Raw genomic sequence first — 22397 nt, 5'->3', positions numbered from 1 at the left:
AGCGAGGCACTGAAGATAAAAATGCCTTGCCTTTTTTTGAATTATCCATTATTTTATGTGCTACTAATTTTTTTAATGTAAGCTCTCAATGATAGCTAATTTGAAAAATGAATCTCTAGTGCTTCAGGTGGCTATAAGCATAGATTTAAAGTCTAGAAGGGGCACATCAGCCATGGTATATTGAGATGCAGTGAGTTTTCCCACTTCATAACCTGCGATCCATGGCAGATTTTCCAGGGTTAGCACAGGAAATGAAAACCCTCTCTTGTTAATCAGTGCTCAGCACAAGCGACATCTGCTGCCATTCTATCTCCTCTCTGCGTACAAGTAATAACTCATTCCAAGGGAGTGAAGGTCTGCATAGCCTATGGCAGGGAAACCCAGCACAAGGGAAAACCAAAATACTCCTTGGTATAAAGCTAAGATCAGGCTGGTGGAGCTGAATGAAGGGCTCTCTGAGATCCTGTAGTTCACTGAAAGACAGCTAACCTGGACAGGGTAAGTCCCTGATGGATAGCTTTCAGATGTTTTAAGTTAATAATGAGGTGGCTGAAAGTCAACCACACTCTTGGCCTCGTGTCTTCCTGTGATGTTTTGTTGGAAAGCTAATTGAAAATCTAGTTAAATTTCACTTGGACAGTGAATTTTAAACTTTGTGGCAGGAAGTATTTTACTTAATGCTATTACAGTGCTTTACAGTTTTATACTCCATGTTTTAACATGTGAAACTATTATAAATGGCTGCAGAAATCTGAACCTAAAACAAAGTGCCTGCTGTTCAAGGTACAACTTTTGGAAAACTCTGCCAAAACAGGCAATAGTTATGCCGTTTACCATGTGCTACAACACTCATGACAGGTGACTGCTGCATACTGACATTCATACACATAAGGCTTAACAGTTTTATTAGAATTTATCCATTTAATTTCTAGGCACAAGGCCCCCAGCCTCAGGGAATTGCCAGATGATTACTGAGAGTATATGAATGGTTAAAAAGCACCAGTCAGCCAAAAACAACCTGCAGAATGTCATAATTCTCCTTAAACATGATTTTCCTCAATAGCAATTCCACTTAAATTCCCAGATTTTAATTAATTTTATGCTTATGGTGGCATTTTTCCACTCTTTTTACAGAATTTCAGCTTTTGCATTTCAGTCTATTCATTTAAAACTAGATAAAATTACCTAAGTGGCAACTATATTATAAAGCACTCTGAAATTAAATTATTACTCTACAATTTTCTCTTGTATCTCTTCTTTGGACATAAACAAAATTAAAACTAAAAGTGTTGTTCAGAAGTTAACCATGTAGATTTGTACCTGAAAAACTTTTTCATTTCTTGTCAAATTACCACATATATTCTACAGTGGGTCTGTTTCCACTGGTGTAACACAGTACCTGCGAATAGCCACAGTGAGAGCTTCAGGTGAACTAGCGCAGGGACAAATGACCTCCTGTCTTAGACCTTTACTTTGGAAGACATTGAGAAATGCATCACAGGAAGAAATAGACCCTGGGGTAAAAAGAAAAAAAAAATCAGAGGAGAACAATAATCTGATTTCTGAAGTGATGCTATTCAAACTGCAAACTTACTATTGAATATATAGGCTTTTCAGGAGAAAAAAAATAAAAAGGACCCATGTCCACTAGGAAGGAAGCCATAGCTGCTACAACTATATATATATGTATATAAAGTTGTGTATGCATACAGAGAATAAAGACTAATTTTTGAGCAAAAAGTCCTTTCACTATGCTTACAAAAAAAAGCCATTACTGACAGATTTAAAATACAAATTTCACTACAGTTTTCTTTTTTATGGTGAGGCAAATTAAAGATTTAACTCAGCAACTCAAAGCAAACTACTAAAACCAAGCAGAACATTTATACATTGGTATCTTAAATACTATAAACAGTTCATGCTATTAATTGTCATGAAATGATCCAGATGTGGTTCTCTAGAGTAGTATAAGTATTCCCCTAAAATTCTCAGTTACTTGTGGATCTGAGTGCCATCACGCAGAAGAAATGTTCTGATCCTTTCTATAGCTTAAGGTTATTTACTTCAGTCTTTATACATGACTGTCATGTTAAACAAAATTGGATTTACTGCAATTTAAGTGGAATACTTGCTTCAGGATTAGCTAAAGAAAAAGAATTAATTATTGTTTCCATAAATATAGTTTGCATTAGGCAGATCCAATACTTTGTAAATATTTTAGCTAAGATGAGTGAAGATGGAAACTTTAAATGCAAGACAGAAAACACTTCCTGTTCTCTACTGGACAGCAGAAGCATTGCTTACATGGGTTTGCACCATCAGCCACTATTAGCATACGCAGTGAGGAAAGGTTGATGTCTCTCTGATCTCGATGCGCCACCAATGCCCAGTGCATGTCTCTGGATTTTACACAGGCAACTTTTGCTGCAATAAGAATGGGAAGATGACTAATATATCACATAAAAACTATACAGCTCTATTATCAATTTGTATTTTTGATTTTGACTGTCAAGCATAATTTTGTATATTGTTGTTCCTTACCTTTGTATTGACAGACTTTTTGTATCCATGACAGTGGATTCACTTTCATTAAGGAGTATGGAATACTTATAACATGCATCATGTTCATGACACTCTGAAATCAAGTAAGATAAATGGGTTTTAGACAACAACCATAGTAATTATTTATATTGTGTTATGGGCAGTGGCATCTATGCAAATCACTCTATACTTGTTTTATTGTCAAAGCCGGCATTTATCTTTTCCTATCTAGCTATCTACATTAAGATGAAACAGACCCTCATTTTCTAATGCGGTACTGAAAAAAAGGAAACAGATTTTCTTCCTATTTATACTCTAAGCGATTCACTGTAAAGACTAAAAAGTAAAAAAACCATTGGTGAATAATGTCTGCATGTTTACTATGTAGGTTAATATTATCCCTAACCCTGCTGAACTTCACTTACATATGAAGACTCTTTACTCAAAAGGAGAAGTAAGAGCAACACATCTGTCTAAAGAAATCCATCTCAGAGAAGACTAAAAAACTACTAAAGTTAGTGGGGCATGAATTATTTAAAAAACAGTAGACAGAGAAATTGGTGACACAGATTAAGCAGAGATAGATTTATTTTAACAGAAAATAAATGAAGGAGTTTTTAGTCCTTCTCTAGGTGGGCTAATTTCACTACTTTCAACAAGGTCATAAAATGTTGCAGGAAATTTAGAAAAAGCAGCTGAGTGAAACCAATGACAGATCCAAAACCTGTCTCCCAGTCTGAGGCCGTCAATTGCTTTAATGATTTCTCAGGTGTTACTACTAAACAAACAGCCATTGGATTGGATGATGCCATTGGATCATATCCTTACAGAGGCAAGTACTAATTTACTGTGTTTCTGCTATAAAGTCTGATCTCAAAATCTCGCATCAGTAAGATCAGAATAAGGTGGTAAGAATGGGGCCACAGTACTTGACATGACACATAAGAATACATTGGCATCTTTACCGTGCTCATTATGGGTAAGTACACTAGCAGATCATGGGTTTAAGTCACATATTTTTTGCTTTCAAAGCAGAAAAAATTGTACTAGAAGAAACTGTAGGACATCCCAGTTTGTGACAGTAATAACCACACTAGGTTAATTTATTTTCAAATACTCACACGAAATAAAAAAACATACTTACTGTAAGAATCCCATGCCATAAACCAACATCTTTCTTGAAATCTAATACATTCACAATTGTTTCAGCTGTCCAACAAAAACAAAACAGAGTTTATTTTTTAGAACATGGCATTGACCCAAGGCAAAACCACTCAAAGGAAGGAAGCTTCAGTGTAACATGACTGATGACCTCAAAGCCCAACTTTCATAGTAAGTCTCCACTGCAGGATTTGTATTGGTTAGGACATAATTTATAACTCTCACAAAGACATTTTAAACGTGTGCATATTTTCTAAAACCAATGAAAAAAAAGGTTTTTAAATCTAGAAGCCTTTGACGCAGATCTGTGTAAAACATAAGACAGGACCTTGTGAGAAACAAACTAAATTTCACACTTGATTTTAAGGATGAAGCAAGGGAGGTGTACTTCATACCTTCTGTGTATCCACATGCCTGGGTCAGAGCTTGGCAGTGTGTCAGCAGTGCAATCCTTGTCACAGTCACCCCAAGCACGCTTCCATCTTTACATGTTTTGTACTAAAAAGAAACAATCAGGGAAAGTCAATGTGCAATAGCTGCCCTATTTCCATTCTTTAATAGCTATGTTTAAGGTGTTTCCTATGTAAGTGAATGATGGACACATCTAATTACTCTATTATAAGAAGGCAGCAGTATTGAGGAGTTTGGGAGGCTTTTCTTTGTTAAAAGACACTTTTTTCAGATAGGCTTTCTCTTTTTGACAGAAGCTTCCCAGACTTGATATCAGAAATCCATCTGCTGTTTGAGTGCAGGCATTACGGAAAAATAAATCCAACAATTCTTATCATGTTAATGATTAAAGGACTGGCTAGATTTAGCACAGAATAACCTAGTTCAGTCTGCTCAGTGTTCACATTAGATTTCATAGGTCAGCCAATAAACCTGAGCACTCTTCGGTGTCTTATAAAGCTGACCGCAAAGCCCTTGCTGGGTGCTGTTATACTAATCTATATGCAGACAGTCTGAAAGACACAAGCCCTTTGATCATAAGAATATGAAAAAGTCATGAGAAAACAGCACACAAAAGAGGTAGGAGATCACTGCTGATGACTGCAATAATTTTTGCAACTTTATATAAGAGTCTAAAAACTATCAGTGTCAAAGTAAATTAAACATTTATCTTTCTCCATGATGAAGATAATCAGCAAAATTGAAAATGGAGGTACCTCTGCTTCTCTAGCCCAGTGTTCTGATTGCATGAAGACAGGAAATACCTTTGCTCCTTTCACTTGAACTTATTCCCTTTGAATAATCACTTAAATTCAATACTAACATCACTCAATTCACGGCATTTGAGCCCATGCAGAAGTCAGAAAAAAGAACAGGAAAATAAAAAAAAGAGAAAAATTAAACTTAACAGCATCACTAATTTTCCTTTCCTGATGCTGATCTTTTGGGGGGAGTGTGACGCACAAAGCAGTAAGTGACAGGCAAGCATTTGGACAAGAAGTTCCTTCTCTTTCAAAGGATCTGAAGGTTGTGATATGAGAACTGAAGCTTCACTGTGAAACTTGCCGTCTATTGATCTCAAGGCTAGTGGGCAAGCCCACACTGTGCATGACACCAAGATTGGTCAAGGCAAGTTTAACATAATATTGTGGCAACCACATAGACGGCATAAAAACATGAATGTTAGAAACCCTCAAAATGCAATTTAACATTTCATTAACTTTTCTGAAATCAATATCCCATATAATTTATTAGAAAATATTACTTATTAGCAGGCTAAAACAGGATGTTCTTTGCTTCTGTGACTAGTGAATGAATAACGATGTTTACCTAATCCAGAAGTGCCATATGCAACGATTCCAGAAGAAGATGCATCCTCATTAACTCACCTCAATGTAAGCTGTGTCATTGTTTGCATCCTTGATGTGTGGGAACCAGTCACGAGGTGGCTTGGAGAGGTGTTTAGACTCTGTGACAAACCACAGCAGCTTTGGCCAGCCTGAGGTACAAAGAAAAGTCAGATTTTGTCAAGCTTCTGCTGAATAAGACAAAATTCTTCTCTGCCAGAGTGTCACCATTACCTAAACGTTGCTTCTTTTAAACCTTAGTGTAGTAAGTGGAAGAAGACTTTCCAGAAATGCTTTCTTGACATGGCTATTGTGGCCTTCTCAGACAATCCCTGAAGAAATGGCTGGGCAGTTTATGCTGTTACTGATCCAACTCTCCTGTCAGAGGTTTCTATCCCTACCATTACAGGACTGAATTGTTCAAACACTTCTCATCTACTGCAGTCCCAAGTCTGTTGGTTTAATTTCGCTTGTGGCCACAGACAATCTCAGCATCCCGGATGAGCCAGCAGAGAACTGGATCAGGAGCACTTGTGCGGCTTGGCAGCCATGAGGCGGGAGCAGCGATCTCTGCCAGGCAGCCAGTGACACACAGCTGGGGCAATCGTGCCCCGGCAGCCGTGGCTGCTCTTGTGGCAGGTGTTTTATCATGGGCCTGGTCCTCACCCACCACAATTAAACAAGTGCAATGACTTATTGCAGTCAATGACCCGTGATATCCATGATAAGCAAGGGTTAGCTTACCTTTGAACTGTGGTATCTCCCCTGTGGGGCTTTTAGGTAGTCCTTTATGGCATGCGTCGCTAGTCAAGGCCACAGTAACTCCACAGCTTCCAAGCAAAAAGCCTATTTGTTGACTTCCTGCATCCTAATATATGACAAAATAAAAGCAATACACAACCTGATCAGAAGTGACTACAGGATTAAAATCTTACTGTTCTTTGGCACATTATCTTGAGATGAAAACAATCTCTTTCCTTATCTGACTAGCAAAACTCATTTGTACGTTGGCAAAGGAATTCCACAACCAAGATACCCTCTTGTCATAAGAGAATGGAAGCCATCAGATGGTGCCTGCTTTCACATCTCCTCAGAAATGACAAGTGGCTGGAAGGGTGGCTGACACGCCAGAGGGTCATGCCATCCAGAGGGACTCCTGGAGAAACAGGCTGACAGGAATCTCATGAAGTTCAACAAGGGCAAATGCAAAATCCTGCACTTGGGGAGGCACAGCCTCCTGTACAAGCATGGGCTGGGGGCCAACTGGCTGGAAAGCAGCTTTGCAGGAAAGGACCTGGGAGTCCTGGAGGACACCAAGTTGAATGTGAGTCAGCAATGTGCCCTTGCACAAAGAAGGCCAATGCTGTCCTGGGCTGTGTTAGGCAAAGTGTCACCAGCAGGCTGAGGGAGGTGATCTTTCCCCTCTACTCAGCACTAGGGAAGAACATCTCACGTGCTGGTTCCAGTTCTGGGCTTCCAAGAAGAAGACATGAAACTACTGGAGAGAGCCCAGTGAAGAGCCACTATGATAATTAAGGGACTGGAGCATTTCTCCAACGAGGAAAGACTGAGAGAGCTGGGACTGCTCAGCCTAGAGAAGGGAAGGCTTAAGGTAGGATCTCATCAGTGTGTACAAACAGATGAAGGGAGGGTGCAAAGAAGACCAAGCCAGGCTCTTTCCAGTGGTGCCCAGGGACAGGACCAGGACCAGAGGCAATGGGCACAAACCAAAACAGAGGAGGTTCCCTCTGAACATCAGGAAACACTTTTTTACTGTGAGGGTAAAGCACTGGTTGCTTGGAGAGGTTGGGGAGTCTCCACCCTGGAGATATTCAAAAGCTACCTGAACATAGTCTCTGCCAGTCTCAACCATTCTGCGATTCCATGATGATTTTAGGAAATAATATGGGTTATAGATGCTTTCACCTGGAGAAAGCTTTCAACCCTTAAGATGTTACAATGAGCATACAGTGGTGACAGTATCACTATTTATGCTGATCTAACCCAATTTCTCAATAACCATTTCATTGAGTAGTTACAGACACATTTCAGGAGCACTACAGATAGTCAAGTGCCCATTAGAGAAAGCACAATACATTTTACTTTCATCAAGGGGATATAGGCAGTGAGGCTAAAAAGTCATGTAATGATTTTCAAGTCTAGGCCATAGCTGTTGCTTAAGAGATGCTATGCTTCTACAGCATTATGTCAGCTTTATGTATAGTGTCTTCTCATGATTCTTTCATGAACGTTACATCTATCCACTAGGCTCTTCAACAGAGCGAAGCCTTAGATGTAAATGCACATAGAAGCATTAACCCTTTTTTCACTGAATGATTCTATGGCAAATAGCCTACAGAGTCTGAAAAGGTCAAATCAAAATATTTTTCAAATCAACCATAAAGCACACTTAAGCAGGAAGCAACCAGAAATACAGAACAGTTGCCTTAATTTATTGGTTTATTCAAAGCAAAACTGTGTGATGCAGAGAAAGCCCCAAAGGCTACCTGACTAATTGCTAATGCAAATTTTGTTTAGTCACATAAAGCCATCTAAAATGGGGAAGCAATGAAATCACAGGAAAAACAAAAGCTACCATCTTAAAAGATGTATGTGGCACCAATTATCAGAACTTTCATAGCTGAACAAACAATGTGGGACAATAAACTGATCTGTCAGAACTATGCTGTGTAACTCCTTCCGTCCAAAGTTGCCGCATTTGCTTTTGCTTACTTATAACCAAAATGCATATAAAAGAAGTAAAACATTGACAAGGTGCTTTTTCAGGAAGGCTTTTTAAAATTAAGCTTGTGCATCACCTTTTCCAATAAAACAACAGACAAGGGGAGTAGCCTTTGACCAACAGAGAATAATACTGGTGTATGGTGTATAATGAACAACATTTTGGGGAGTATGTTGCCAAACCCACCACAGCTACACCAGGGGGGCTTCCAGGACAAAAAGGGCTTGTCAAGCATTACTGTCCTCATGGACTCTTATGTTAGCTGGTCTGTATCTATGTCATCAAACCCCTGGGGCAAGTGCTTAGCCAGATTGGATCCTGATTCCACATTAGGATGAGACCTGACATTTCCATTTGTGGAGTCTGCTGAATGGAAGGAAATGTGGGTGCCTGGACAGTGTGGCAGTGATGGGTCTCCTTGGAGGTCCCTCAGAAGGAATGTCAGGAAGGTGAGGGCTGGAGTGCTCCATGGAGAACATCACTCCTTGGGCAGGACATAGCCTTTGAGACCTGCTACTCTATAAAGGGAGGTCACCAGTTAAAATATCAGATCCATACTACCATTACCCAAAATTTCCCACTAAATCTATTCTATAAAATGATTAGCAATGTATGTATATGTATGAATTTCTAACTACCAATTAAAAACATGATTGAATACAGCAAATATCTCACTCTCAATTTTAAATTAAAAATAAAATGTTATTGTAACTGTATACCCTACAAAGACTGCTAGCAAACTGTTCTACCACTGTACCAAGAAAATGCCCATTCTCAAGCAACCAAATCCCATTCAATGCAGGACTTTACAACCAGAAACTGACTAATAAATTCCATTAAGAAATCTAACATATGTAAACCAGTAGAAAGCATGGACTTTAGAGCATCAGCATATCACAGCCCTGGGGCATGCATCAGTTAGGAAACGTTCTGTCAAGCTCTTCTCATAGCAGAACAAAACAACAGGAAAAGGAAATTTGTATTAACAGATTGGGTTTTTCAGATAACACAAGAAAGAACAACTATGCTTTCACTTAGTGCCATATCAAACAATTTAGAGCATGTCCACATAAATATTATTCATTCATTTGTAGCAGTTCATACACAAGCAGAGAGAACCAGGTATAGATTACTTAATACAAGCTACTCACGTGTCACAGATTCTAGTAACAGACTTGTGTACATCAGGACAACCCCATCTCAAATAGTTAATTTGTTCATTTGAAAGGACAACATGGCTAAACAATTACATGATGCAACACTACCACAGGAGACTGGAAGAATTTCAGCACGTGTGGACAACGTCCAGTGTGTTTTACAGACTTTCGAATCCAATGCCATGCCCTTGGTGTCCACACTAAATCCTGCCTTGCAAGAAAAAAAAACAAATCAAAAGGCTAAAGTAGAGGTACTGTGACAGACACTGTTCTCAATGGCCATAGGAGCTCCACTTGAGGAGCTTAAAATATGAACACAATGAAGCTTTCTGTCAGTCTGCTAGTCTCTGTCCATCACTCCCACTTTCAGTCTCAGTCTCACATCTAACTAGTTATCACCACCTCCTAGCTACTTCTGGTGGCTTCATCCTGACTTAGAAGCAAAAAGCACTGCACAGAACAGAGACATGAAGAAGGGGTTGACATCCCTTGCCCCATCCAGGTGCCCCTATGATACCTGCTGCCCGACAGAAGCAATTGTTTCTAACTACTCCAGTGGTGTTGAGCTACTGGACTGACAGCCAGGAGGTGGAAGATCTGAAACCGTCTCAAGCTGATGGCCTTATAGATCCCACAGACACAGCACAACCTTACCTACACACTCAAGCATGTAAACACAATAGTCTTCACTGTTCCTTACACCTCAGCATGACAGGTCCAGAGCAGTGAGGACCTTGGGTAAAACTTTTAAGTTTGAAACATGAAGTTCAAGCTGACGATTCAGTCATTTGTGTGAAGCAGTCACAACTTCCATGTCTTCCAACTTCAGACTTCAGAGAGAAGCTATTGACATCCCCTTTGAGTAATGTAAAATGAATGTCTGCAATGCTGAAAACTGCTTTGTAAGTAGAAAAAAAAGAAACCAAATCATCTGCTGCCATAAAAAAAAATCATCCTCCTCCAATAAATAAAATCACCCCCCTGCACGTAGAGGGAATTTATTTTCAGGACACACTGTTTTTGTCAGCAGTGCTATTTGCTATTTTGGTACTTTATGCTAATCTGCTACTTTGGCAACCCCCCACTTGCCACAAACACTTTATTTTGCTGAATTTTGTGGAGGTAGAAAAAAACCTCAGGGAGCCAGTGGAGACCAGGTGAAACAACTCAACGAACGCAGTCCCAACTGCACAGACAGAAAGAGACTTGCCAGCGATGCTCATTGTCAAATCCTCCACAATTCACAGTTTGAAATGACACGTAATGCAGGTGGAAGGCAAAAGATAGAGCTGAGGTATCGTAGCATGAGCTTTGAGACCAATTGCTGACTCTAGAACTATTATTTTACATTTCTTGAAGGCACGACACCTGCTGAGGTATCAAAAATGAGGTCTGCACAGCTTTAGACTACGTCTGCACACACCTAGAGAGATCAATCTTTCAGATGAAGTGAGCCGGAAATCCTCTCTGCTGTAGGTAGCCATTCAAGGTTCTCTAAAGACTTTTATTAAAGGTTCCCTAAAGGTTTTCACCAGTACCTGAAGGCAAATTGTCTTCTTCCTGCTGCAGAGAGCGATAATTCATTGTCAGGATAAAAAAAATCCCACGTGTGGTTGCATTTCAGCATGCTGTTAATGCCATTTCTATAAAGCTTTGTGAAAGCATCTGTGTGAAGGAAAACAATTACGATCCTTTCTCTGTGAATGAGAGTGCATGTCCTTATCTAATAAGGAAGGAAGGAAGAGACAGCCTGTGCAAAGGTTGGCCTGATAAAGGTTACTCCTGTCCACTTGCAAATCTCAGACTGCTTTCAAAATGAGAATTATGTGGCAAAGCATCACAGACTGAACTAATCTTGTTTTCTGTTACAATGCTTATTTGAGCTCCGTTTCTCCATCTGCATTTACCCTAACAAAAATTTGCTGGTAAAGAACAAATAGGGCAATCATCAGATGTAAAGGCAAAGGATCACCACTTGTGTACCAAAAGTGAAAAGGAATCAAGGAAACCCTCCATTTTTAAAACAGAAATATCAAAGACTTTAACAAAAATTAAACACAAAGCAAATGCAACTTTCATAACCAGCATTAAGATGGAGAAATCAGCTGTCTCATCAGACAGAGGTTTGCTATCTGGCTGTAATTTCCATGTGAAATCTGCAACTATGAGCAGTCTTAATGTCTGGAAGTTTTAATGAAAGCAAGACAACGGTTATTTCTGGCGGGCGACACTGCATGAAATGTGATATACTCTCTAGGAAACTGCCATTTCCTAAACTTGAAAACACAAAAAAGCAATGTAGACTTCAAAGGATCTGAGTTTCACTGTGGACAACTGAGCAAAGTCCTCTGCTCAGTGCCCAGCCACTGCAGTGTATGAAGCAGGATGGATTGGCACAAGGCTTACAGGGGTCCAGCAGTGTGCACCGGGCGCTCACCAAGGGCTGAGGGCACTTCTGCTCTTTGGAGGGACTGGAAGATTATGTTACTTAAAAGAACATATAAAACATTTCATGAGTATTTTAAATCCAGTGGAGAAAGAAATGCATGGTCAAAAGATGTTCAAAAGTAAGCAGAGCTCCAGTGTTTCTGGCATGCTACAGCCAAATGATGACTAAAGCTGAGAGCAAACAAAGCTCATTTTATCTCAGGCCCTGAAAGACCAGGGAAGGTGTCAAGGTGTATTTCCTTTGGAATACAATTCCGCCTTCAAATGGAAGACAAAACTGGGACAATTTCACCGGCTTTAAAGAGATACATCTCTCTGGCTACTGTTAAAGCTTTAATAACCTAACATCTCAGGATTCAATAAAAAGAGCTCCTGAAAAAACAGCTTTTACCCTACATGAAGCATCCTTTAAAAAATCCCAGGTGTTCTGGAGTGGGCATCTCCAGATTTCCTATGACAATACTCAGGCACATTCTTCCAATCACACTGTCAGAGCCAGTGGATGGAAGGGCATAGAAATGCCTGCTGGAAGCACACATAGCATTAAATCTAATAGGCTAGGAATAAGTGTTTTGACTGAGAAATATATTTTTACATGCTTTCATGTCATACCCTGACACAAAGACTCACCGCCTGTGATAAGGAGGCCATAAAGATGTATGTGGGATTGCTTTGCTCCTATGTTCACAGCATGGGATGAACATAACTATGAACGTGCTTGGAGGACAAAAATGTTATTTTAAGATTAAAACTGATTAGCTCCCCTGACTGTATCAGAGCAGAATAATAATAATTTTCATGGCAACCATCAAATGGAAAAAAACATTAACCTAAAAAATCTAAAGAAGAAGAAATCAAACACATATTTTTATATCTTTTCACAAGGGAAACAAAAAATCGCTATTTGAACTAGAACTTGACATGTCAAAAATCTTGTATTATCTACTTTGACGGTACACTCTATGATAAATAGTTTGCAATTCACATCATATCACACATACACTGTAACAATTTGTAATACTCCAGTTTCACACAAGATTAACAAAAGTGGCAGCTCTGAAGGAAGAGGTTGCATAGAACATACTATTTGCTAATGTCTGGGAAACATAAAGGTATTTGGAGAGAGGAACAGTCTGAAAGAACATAGCCCACAGACCAGGGGATGTGGATTAGTTCTACAAAAAATTTGTGAGTGTTCATGATAATAGGCACTTCAGTGGTATTAATGAAGGGAAAGCAAAAGAAATAAAACGTGCTGTTTGTTCTCTTGCTACAATGACCATGGAACCCCTGACTATTGGTCTTAGAATGAAGATTTAGTTTGATGTCATTAAAAAAGCCTGGAATTTCAGATTTTAATTTGAGATCTGATTTTCTAAGTTTAAAGAGACAAAATTATGCTGATGTGAATGTAAATTCCCAGGTTTTTGCTAAACACCAGGAAGCATTCTGGGATAAAATCTAAACTGGAGAACACTGCGTGGTTGCTGGGAGCTCAGTCAATCCATCCCAGATGCCATGTCAGAGAGGTCTCCTGAAGTCTTTGGGGCTAGTACAACTAATTCTACGTATTCTGTCAACACAAAGATGGGATACAGAAAAAAAGAGTAAGAAGAGGTGGACCGTCATCTAATAATGAACCAGAAAAAAAACCTGCCAAAATCTAAAAGACCCCAAACAGTCATGATACAAAGAAAAGGGAATACACACAAAGTGTACAGGCTGGTAAAACTAAAGCCTTCACTTTCATATGTGTATGGATGTCTGCAGAGTAATATGTAAGCCAAAAGGCTATCTGGCTGCAAACACTAATGTTCAATTTTAAACTGCCAGGCACAAGCAATTTGCACAGAGCTGTGAAAAAATCTTTATGAAATTGCAGAACGGTATTAAAGCTGCTAACACAAATTTTTAACATTAAAAATGTGCTCATAATATAACTCCCTGAAACAGCTCATCCTGTATCAGCTTGTTATTCTGTAAGTCTGTATTAGCCTATAACATAATTGTCAGCCTATTTGTTAGTTCACATCTCTGTCTTCCAAAAAGCAAACAAAAAAAAGTCCACTGTCAGAATGTACTGAAGCATGTAGAAAAGAGAACAAAAAATGGGAAAGCATAAAAGAACAGCCTAGGCCATTGTGTGATGACACGAATGACATCTTCCCACGGATGCCAGAAGCAATCCACTGCCATTTGACCAAGCTGAGGTATTCCTTCTGGGACTACTGAGAACACGATTTTCATCTCATTGTTTCCACTCTAGTTCCCATTCCATATAAGGAAATGCAAAAATATTTGCAACAGTATATGCTGTGAGATTGCATAGTTTTATTTATAGATCATAGATCATGTTGCTTTTTTAACTGTACCGCTGACATCTCTGTTATTGTTTTATTAATTTGATATTTAAACATTATGGAATGACCTTGGCGACAGTTAAACAGTCTAAGTCTGTAGATATTCCTTTATATAAAAACATATACATATGCATGTGTAACTGTATATTTATATGTCCATATATATACACATAGTCTTAAAAAAAACACCCAAGAGGTTCAGCCAAATTAGGGTAAGTTATTAATTTGACATAGAGTATTTACTTGGACAGCTGGATTTTATAGTTTACTGGATGGATGTGGTACCAGATGCTCCAAAATAAATCAAATTTACACCTACCAAACATACTTTAAAATGTTATTAAACCTTGGAAAATAAGTCACAGGGAAAGACACACTAGATTTTTTATCCCTCAAAGCCATGTTGTTTCTTTTTTTTTTTTTTTTTTAGAATAAAGCAGGCTTACCCATGTGAGCACTCTGTATGATCTTAAAATGTACATATCTACTTGCCATTTTTGGTTGATGCATTTAAAATCTCTGTTTTATACTGAAATAACTGTTATGCAACTGCATCAACCTACCTTAAGGTACTGAATTCACATGTGAAAGCATGGTGACCTAATGCAAATACACTGCATTTCTACAAAAATCATTACCTTCATTCTATAGTCATGTCCACCTCTGAGTGCGATCAAATACAACATTTTACAAATAAAATATTATAACCTTATTCCCCAAAGCAGGTAGACTAGCTGAGGTCCCATCTTCTCTCCTTGTATCGCCTTTCTAGCTCACCTGCACCTCTCCTCCAGTCTTAGCCAGTTAAGCTGGGGCACCTCTTTTTTTCCCTTGGTTCCCAGTATCCTTCCTGCTCACGTTTGCGAAGCTGGATACGGCCCTCTGTCTGAGCCACTCAGTTTCCCCCATCTCTCCCTACCCCTTCACCAGTTCTGGCTTCACCATGGCAAGGGCTCACCACAGATGTTGGCCAGGGCATGTGTGAACATAACGGAGAAATTATGGGATCAACTCGGTTTCTCGGAGATAAGGAAGGTTCAAGCATGTTCAGTTAGGAAGTAATCTACAGATATTTCTAGTTAAATGGCTATGAGAGACGTGCAAACTGCAAAGCCTTTATGAGGGCTTAGAGACTAGCTTTCATGGCTTTTCATTTGAAACGCAGAGTATCTGTCCATGAAACAAAGATTTGAGCTTCTGTTCCAGGGTGCTGTGACACCAGAAGTGTTTCAAAGGAAATAACTTGAAAATTGAAAACCTGAAAATGTGCGCAGAGCAATACATTTCCCCAGCCCTTCCCCTGGAAACACCTCATGGCTTCAGTCAACATTTTCCAAAGGAATTTGGTTTAAAAAAGGAAGCTTGTAAGGATTAGAGAACACACTTTGTGCGAACAATTCCAGACCAAATAATCAAAGTAAGGCATTATTAGTGCTAGCTAATAAAAAAGGTATTATATATGGGGATATTTGGAAGTACCTTAGAAAAGGCATTGCAGCCAGCCACGGTAAATTAAGGACATACGACAAAAAGCACTTGTAAGGAATGAATATGTTTTGCTACATGTACAGCCTTCAAGGTATCTATCCTCTGAAAAAAAATGCAAGCCCAGCAGCATCAGTGCAAGCTTCCCATGTGTGGCTCACCCATACCACTGAACCCCCTCCACTCACTGCCCCCAGGCATTCTTTTGGGCTGGAACTGCTGGGGCTGGCTATTAACACTTCCCTATGATACAGGGTTGAATCTCTGAATGAACATGGGACGTGAAATGCCTTTGATTAGCAACGGTCAGTTTTCTCTATGAATATATGCTCTGCGGCACGAATTCCCAAACTCATGTTGCTCAAGTGCCACCCTTGGCAGAGATGACGGTGGTCGTGACAGAAGCTTTGGGATACATATGCACATATAGACACAGGAGAAGGCATTTTCATAACTGCTTTGAAGCAGTAAACACAGCACTAGTGGCATTATAACATAGCTTGGGTTGCAGGGACAGGTGGAAAATCAGCAGTTGTTGCCAATGATTCTTTGTCAGTGGCCAACACCAGAATGCTTTGAGAAGCTACAAAGATAATCCATCTAGGACTGGCAGAGCTGTTCTCTTGCAAAATTTTCCTCTCCTTTTCCAGACAGATCTGCATCTGCTGAAATTGCAAGCACATCTTCAGATTTTCCATCACTGAGAAGGAACTATATGTAACTCACCACACAACACTATCTTTGTATCCTCAGATTCAGAGCTAGTTAACCACAAAAAATGTACTCAAAAGCTATGTTCAGTTGTGATTTGTTCTGACATAAGTTTTCAAATGCAGGATAGAGAAGAAATTCAGTTCCCTACCTTTCTTGTAAGTGGCACTTCAATAGGGACGGGGACAACTTCTGCAAGCAGGCAGCCGTAAAATGCTACCATGAAAGCAGCAGGATCATTGTTAGGAAATACGAGTGTTACCTGAAACAAAGAGATGTAAGTTAAAAAATTTTTAGCCCATGTTTCAGATAACAATAATCGGAGTTTCCATGCTTCTTTTTGGAGAGAAATGATTAATGAAATATTTCTAAGATAACTATTCCAATACCTAATGAGAGATGAATGAGGAATCAGAAGGAATTTATTCTGATAGATATTCCTTTTGCGAACATTTTCACTTACAATGTAGTAAAATATTTTCATGCTGCATTGTTTCCTACTTTGACAATACCTTTCATCTGGTTCTCAATTTACTGATTGCTTTACAGATGTTAAATAACCATGTAAATGGAATTAACAGAATTTTACATTCTAATTTAATAATTTGCATGAAGTTACTGGAAACAAAGTGGATCCGTGACCAATTCAGATTACCCAGACTTACTATGCCATTATGTCAATCATTAACACATTATGGTTTGTCTCCCTATGTTTTGCTTCATACAACAATTTCATTTTAGGATTGGAGTGTTGTCCAAGTGTAGAAGTTTCTGTGTACTTAGTGAACACAAATAGTTGATAGCTAGAGAAGCAAACATCACATCCAGAGCTGGCCAGATGCTAATCTAGGCCTAGATTTGTTAAACTTCACAGCTTTAGGGCCAGAGCTAGGGAACTATTTAGATAAAAGACTGTCAAGAAAAGATAAAATATCATAGTAAACCACCTGTATGCCCACTGGGTGCCCTTCCTCCCCTTATGTGCTGAACTGTGCAGCGTACTTCTGGGGGCACCGCAGACAATGTCTTATATTCTCCAGGGGCAAAGGGGAAGGAGAGGCGAGCACGGTCCAGCTGAGGATTCAGCAACTTAGAGAGTCCACGACTCTCCTTGAAAGGGCAGGGAATACTACTGCTCTCACTTACTGGTGAACGACATCAGGGGCTAGATCCTGTCTAGATTTTTGTTTTGGTTCCGTCAGATGGATGTTCTCAGCTCGTGTCTTAAACAGCTGTAGAGCAGCTGGTAACTATCTTGCACGGTCAACTGAAGTGGCATGCAAAGGCATGGCGAATGACTTCAAACTTAATTCCTTTGGATTTGCACACGTGATCAGAGTGTACTATTACAGCATCTTAAAATTTGCTGAAACTACTTAATAACTCTTGAGTTTTGACTGCTTTGACATCCATAGGAGTTCTGTGTTTCAACCTCTTGTGGTAAAATCACAATGTTTTCATATATGCTCCAAGGTTCAGCTACCGGACGTTAAGTTTCTAGTGATTTCCTATGGCTTCAAAGATAGTCAAAGGTACTCAATTAACTCAATTTCTTCAAACTAGAAGACATCTAACTAACCTTCTCCAAGAGGGTTCAAAATACCTCTACTTTCAAGCTGAAGACTGTAACTTCAGAACTGTTTAGAGAAACTTCAGAGAAAATATATTGCTACTTTATCCGTATGCTTGCACACGAAACAATCCAACTGCTGGAGATGGCTGTGCAGAGCTTGCTTTATATATTCTCCATGCACATACCATAAATAGCCTCAGGGGGAACGGAAAGGAAGGGATTTTGCTAGGTGCACTGAGGGGATAGTAGAGTTTGCTAAGCCCAGAAAACATCTGAAAGATGTTGAAAGATCCCAAAGGACACTTTAAGGATTGTTGTGTTTTGTGTTGGTCGTTGTTTATACACACACAGCGAAGGTTTGGCTGGGAATCTTTGCAAAGGGGCTGACAGAGGTGAAAAAATCTCACTGAAGTCCAGTGGGAATGAGGCATTAACTTCCCTTCCAAAAACCATTAATCACTGACAGACCTGTACCAAATCAATAAATAACTTGTGTAAAAGCAAAAAGGGATAAGGCTGAAGGAAACAAAACGTAGAGTGTATATTACCAGATGAGAATCTGGTTATCTAGTAGATACTTCAGAGGGCAAGCTTAACTTCCAGGCAGCTGTCTGGGGTGACACAAGGTTAAATTTCTGAGGTTACTATAGAAGGCAAATGCAGTTTGTCGTCTACTATACTAATACCAGAAACAGGGAATCAAATGCAGGCACATTCACTTATTTTTTGGCTCAGACAAAGAACCTAAGGAGCGATGTAATGTTAGTCATGAAAAACAGCAATTGTAGTGATAGAAGATGCTTTTAAAGGGGAAAGGCCTTTCTGAATTTTATACAGTATTAACATAAGGAACCAATTACACTCTGATTTGGAAAAGACCAGAAATATATGTCTGTACTTCATTTAGCATTTAAAAATTACCTTGAACTGTTGTCACACAAAATACATTACTTAGAATAAAAAGCCATCTTCAAAGAGGTCAGAAAGCTTTTATGTTATTACAAAAGGGGTGTAACAGCCAGAGTAACAGCCTAGAACTTCAGAAGTACAGTAACACCTCATCTTCAACATGAAGTTCCTTCAAATGATCATGTTTCTGTCACACAGCCATGCTAGGCAAGATGCTTTTACAACACAAAGCATATGCTTTCAGCACTCGGCTATAAATGTTTCACTGTAATCTAGGTGGACTTATTTTAGAAGAGCTGCAATTTGTTCTGTATGAGTCCTGCACTAGCTGAACTTCCAGCTTTCAGCCTGAATTATCCACAAATCCCTTCTTAATGCTAAGAGATGCCAGTGGCTGCTGCAGTGAATGAATATGAAGATGGGCAGTTAGCACACAATAGATAGGGAGAGATGCACACTGCCCGTATGTGAACTTTAATCCTTTAGGAGCTTTCTGGGTGGATTGTTTTGATGTGTACACTTGAACAACTTGTTTCTTCTGCTGTTGCTTAGAGACACACTTGTATATCAACTAAAGAGATTCTTCAGATCCTACTCTTGGCTGAATGCTGTTGTAGGAGGAAATTTAGATTAAGGATCTAGAGATCCTTTAGTTAAATTCTTTATGATTTATTTCAAAAAGAAACATAAAAAGGATGGTCAGGTTTCTTTTTTTAATTTTTTTTCTCCTTTTTTCTTTTGGGAAGCATTATTGCATACTCACGTTTTTGAAGCCCTAAGAAACGTATAATGCAAACAGACACGTTCCTCATGTGTGGCACAAGAGGACCAAGCGAACCAACAGCATCAGAATTGCTATCAGCCTCTAGGGGAGGAAGACTTAATCTCACCCTCACTTCTCTAAGCACTAAGGCAGGACAAAAATTTTCATTCTGACAAACTTTTTCTGGAATCTCCATTCCATGGCTTAAAGCCATCCTGGAATGGGACTTGTCTTAATTTCTATGCATGCTCTGGCAGAGAAAAGGGGTAGCAGACCTGGCCAACCTTGATAGTGGAAGGGGTAGGTTTGTAAGTACATCAGTAGCAAAACCATAGGATGTTCTTGTCTTTGTTTAACAACTTCAGATGATAGCTCAGTAACCCTTGCTCTCTGTGGACTTTATCCACTCACCTAGATTCAGCCTCTAGCAGTAGCTGCATCAGAGTCAGGAACCAGGAATGGAAATACTCTCCATGTTACCAGCCAGCATAATTTATTTATTTAACTGGATGCCACAATGTGCTTACTTTGCTTGTCTTTGTCATCCACAATGCTTCTCTTGTTTCTACCATCTCAATAACTACAAAGTCATTAGTAAGGAAGTTTTTACCCATGTGACACTGCTAGGCTCCACAAGTAAGCTTTTGCTGAACAGACTGCTGTTCTATGTCCAAAAATCACTTTACATGGGAATGTTGATTGTTGATGTTGTGACAACTTCAAGTTACTCTTCAGCAAATTACCAGCTCAGGTTATTTATTATGCAATTCAAAACATCTGTTTGAATGATCAGACTTTTTCTGAGTAAAAGGCAGATTTCACCCCCCCAACCTTTCACTTCATTGATTTCCTCAGAGCACCCAAATACCTCATTCACTCTTCATGAACATGGGATCTGAATTCTTATGAATTAAGAATCATTGAGATACTTACCCTGTCTCCAGGTCGTACCATTGGTTCTTGTTTTGTGCCTAACTTATGTAGTATATTGTAAGCAACCTTCATACTTCTGGTCCAAAGTTTGCCTATTAACACAGAATTTGTGAAATTAATTTTAAAATTCTTCTTATGTTTTACAAGACTACTAAAAAGGAAGGATACCTAAGCAGTGACATAACATAGTAGGACGTTTTATATTAGCTTTACAACTAAATACAACATGACTACTGGGATTAGTGAAAATATTTCAATACTTATCAGAAGCTTTCTTTGAACTTTTTTTTTTCAAGACAGCGGCATTTTTTTTTAAAACAAAAAGTAAGAATAGTTTTCTTCCTGACAGAAGTTTCTTATTTTAGAGAAAATTGCATCTTTACTCCAAAAGCTAACTGTTAGAAATGGCTGGAACATCACCAAGTCCAGACATTGTAACACCCTTAGCTGTAGCAAGCCGGACAAGTTGCATTTCAGCCCAGACTGACCTCTGAAGGTGACATGATGGCACTTCTCTCATCCCAAGCCACCAAGGGAAAAAGGAAAGGAGTCCCAAGATGCAGAGACAAAGAAAAAAAACCACAACAAACAGAAAACACCCCACAGCCAAAGGGGCACACTGAAACAGCAGGGACCCTCTGATTCTTAGCACATATATTTGGCTGTGGTTCACTTTTAATTCTGGGCCTTCTTCCATTTAACTTCACTTTTTCTTCCCACCTGTTCCCATATCCTTTCTTCTCTCAGGTTCACTTTACTTGTCCCAGGCACCCTTCCTTTCTACTCTATTCTCCCTTGCTTCATCTCTCCATCTCTGTGCTTAGCTAATCCTTAACAAGACCTTACCTAATATTCTTTAAAGTCAAAATTATCTCATCAAGACCTTGTTGGCCACGTTACATGCTTTTCACTAATCCTTCAAGTGATCAGCATCTTCCAACTATGCAAGCTCTTTCAGATTGCCTTTGTTCAGAGACCTTGTTACTTCCATTTGAACAATACCTACTGTAACAGCTCTTGTTCTTGACTGGCCCCTAGGTGCTGTCTTTAAGCAGTATTCTGTCTGACAGTAACAAATCTTTAATTCATGCCCACCAATAACTTAAACGATAATAGGTTCTGACAACAGATTACCTATGGTTTTCAGGCTCCCAGAGAAGCAGTATTGCTATTTATAACTAAGCCAAGCGGTTTTTATAGAAAGTTCCTTCACATCCTGGTTATAAAATGCAATACTATTGAACTATTTTTAAGTGCAAGCCTGATGTAAATATAACGTATGATGAGAAGGCCAGATTTTCTTTTTTTCCTCTTAAGGAAAATTGGAAGGGTCACTGCTGCTTGTTACTGAGACAGTACTAAATGCACTGAAGTACTTCTTACGAATATGGTAATATTGTATCATCAAACTATGTTTTGCAAATTTTTTAATTTATTTAAAATTACTCCAGTTATTTGCATACTGAATGGCCTCAATGCTCAGAAATAAACATGACTCAATTCTGTTCCACTGGAAACTCCGCATGGATACAGGCGTATATCTGCAAGATTAACCCTCACAGCACTATAGCAGAACTACCTCCATTTGATGGAAATAGAATCTTTAAAAGCATCCCTGCTCCTACCTAAACTTGAGAAGTGAGTAGGATAAAAACAAGGATGCCTTAAGAAAGCAAATATTCTTTTTCTTAAAGGTTTCCAACGTTAAAGTTTCAGTGGCAACGAACTTAAAAGAGGAATTAGTAACGATACAGAAAATTGGAGAACGGAAATCAAAAGCCTGGCAAAAGTCCTGAGTTGCAAGAAAGAACCATCTT

General features: G+C 39.1%; 1 protein-coding gene across 1 annotated transcript in view; it reads right to left on the bottom strand.

Moving 5' to 3' along the window:
- LOC104471150 (disco-interacting protein 2 homolog C) overlaps window positions 1–22397 on the bottom strand; it is a gene marked incomplete at its 3' end in the record, with an annotated part of 97018 nt that overhangs the window by 27907 nt on the left and 46714 nt on the right. The window contains exons 8-16 of the mRNA XM_010086389.1: window positions 20581–20672; window positions 16554–16664; window positions 6243–6366; window positions 5541–5650; window positions 4098–4200; window positions 3686–3750; window positions 2542–2635; window positions 2305–2424; window positions 1400–1514 (exon numbers count right to left, since the gene is read on the bottom strand). Coding sequence (XP_010084691.1) covers window positions 1400–1514; window positions 2305–2424; window positions 2542–2635; window positions 3686–3750; window positions 4098–4200; window positions 5541–5650; window positions 6243–6366; window positions 16554–16664; window positions 20581–20672 — 934 coding nt within the window. The remainder of the gene's footprint in view (window positions 1–1399; window positions 1515–2304; window positions 2425–2541; window positions 2636–3685; window positions 3751–4097; window positions 4201–5540; window positions 5651–6242; window positions 6367–16553; window positions 16665–20580; window positions 20673–22397) is intronic.

Source organism: Pterocles gutturalis, unplaced genomic scaffold (assembly GCF_000699245.1).
Source record: "Pterocles gutturalis isolate BGI_N339 unplaced genomic scaffold, ASM69924v1 scaffold1716, whole genome shotgun sequence".
Classification (NCBI taxonomy): domain Eukaryota; kingdom Metazoa; phylum Chordata; class Aves; order Pterocliformes; family Pteroclidae; genus Pterocles; species Pterocles gutturalis.
Note: the sequence above shows the minus strand (reverse complement) of the source record. Positions and strands in the feature narration are given on the sequence as shown.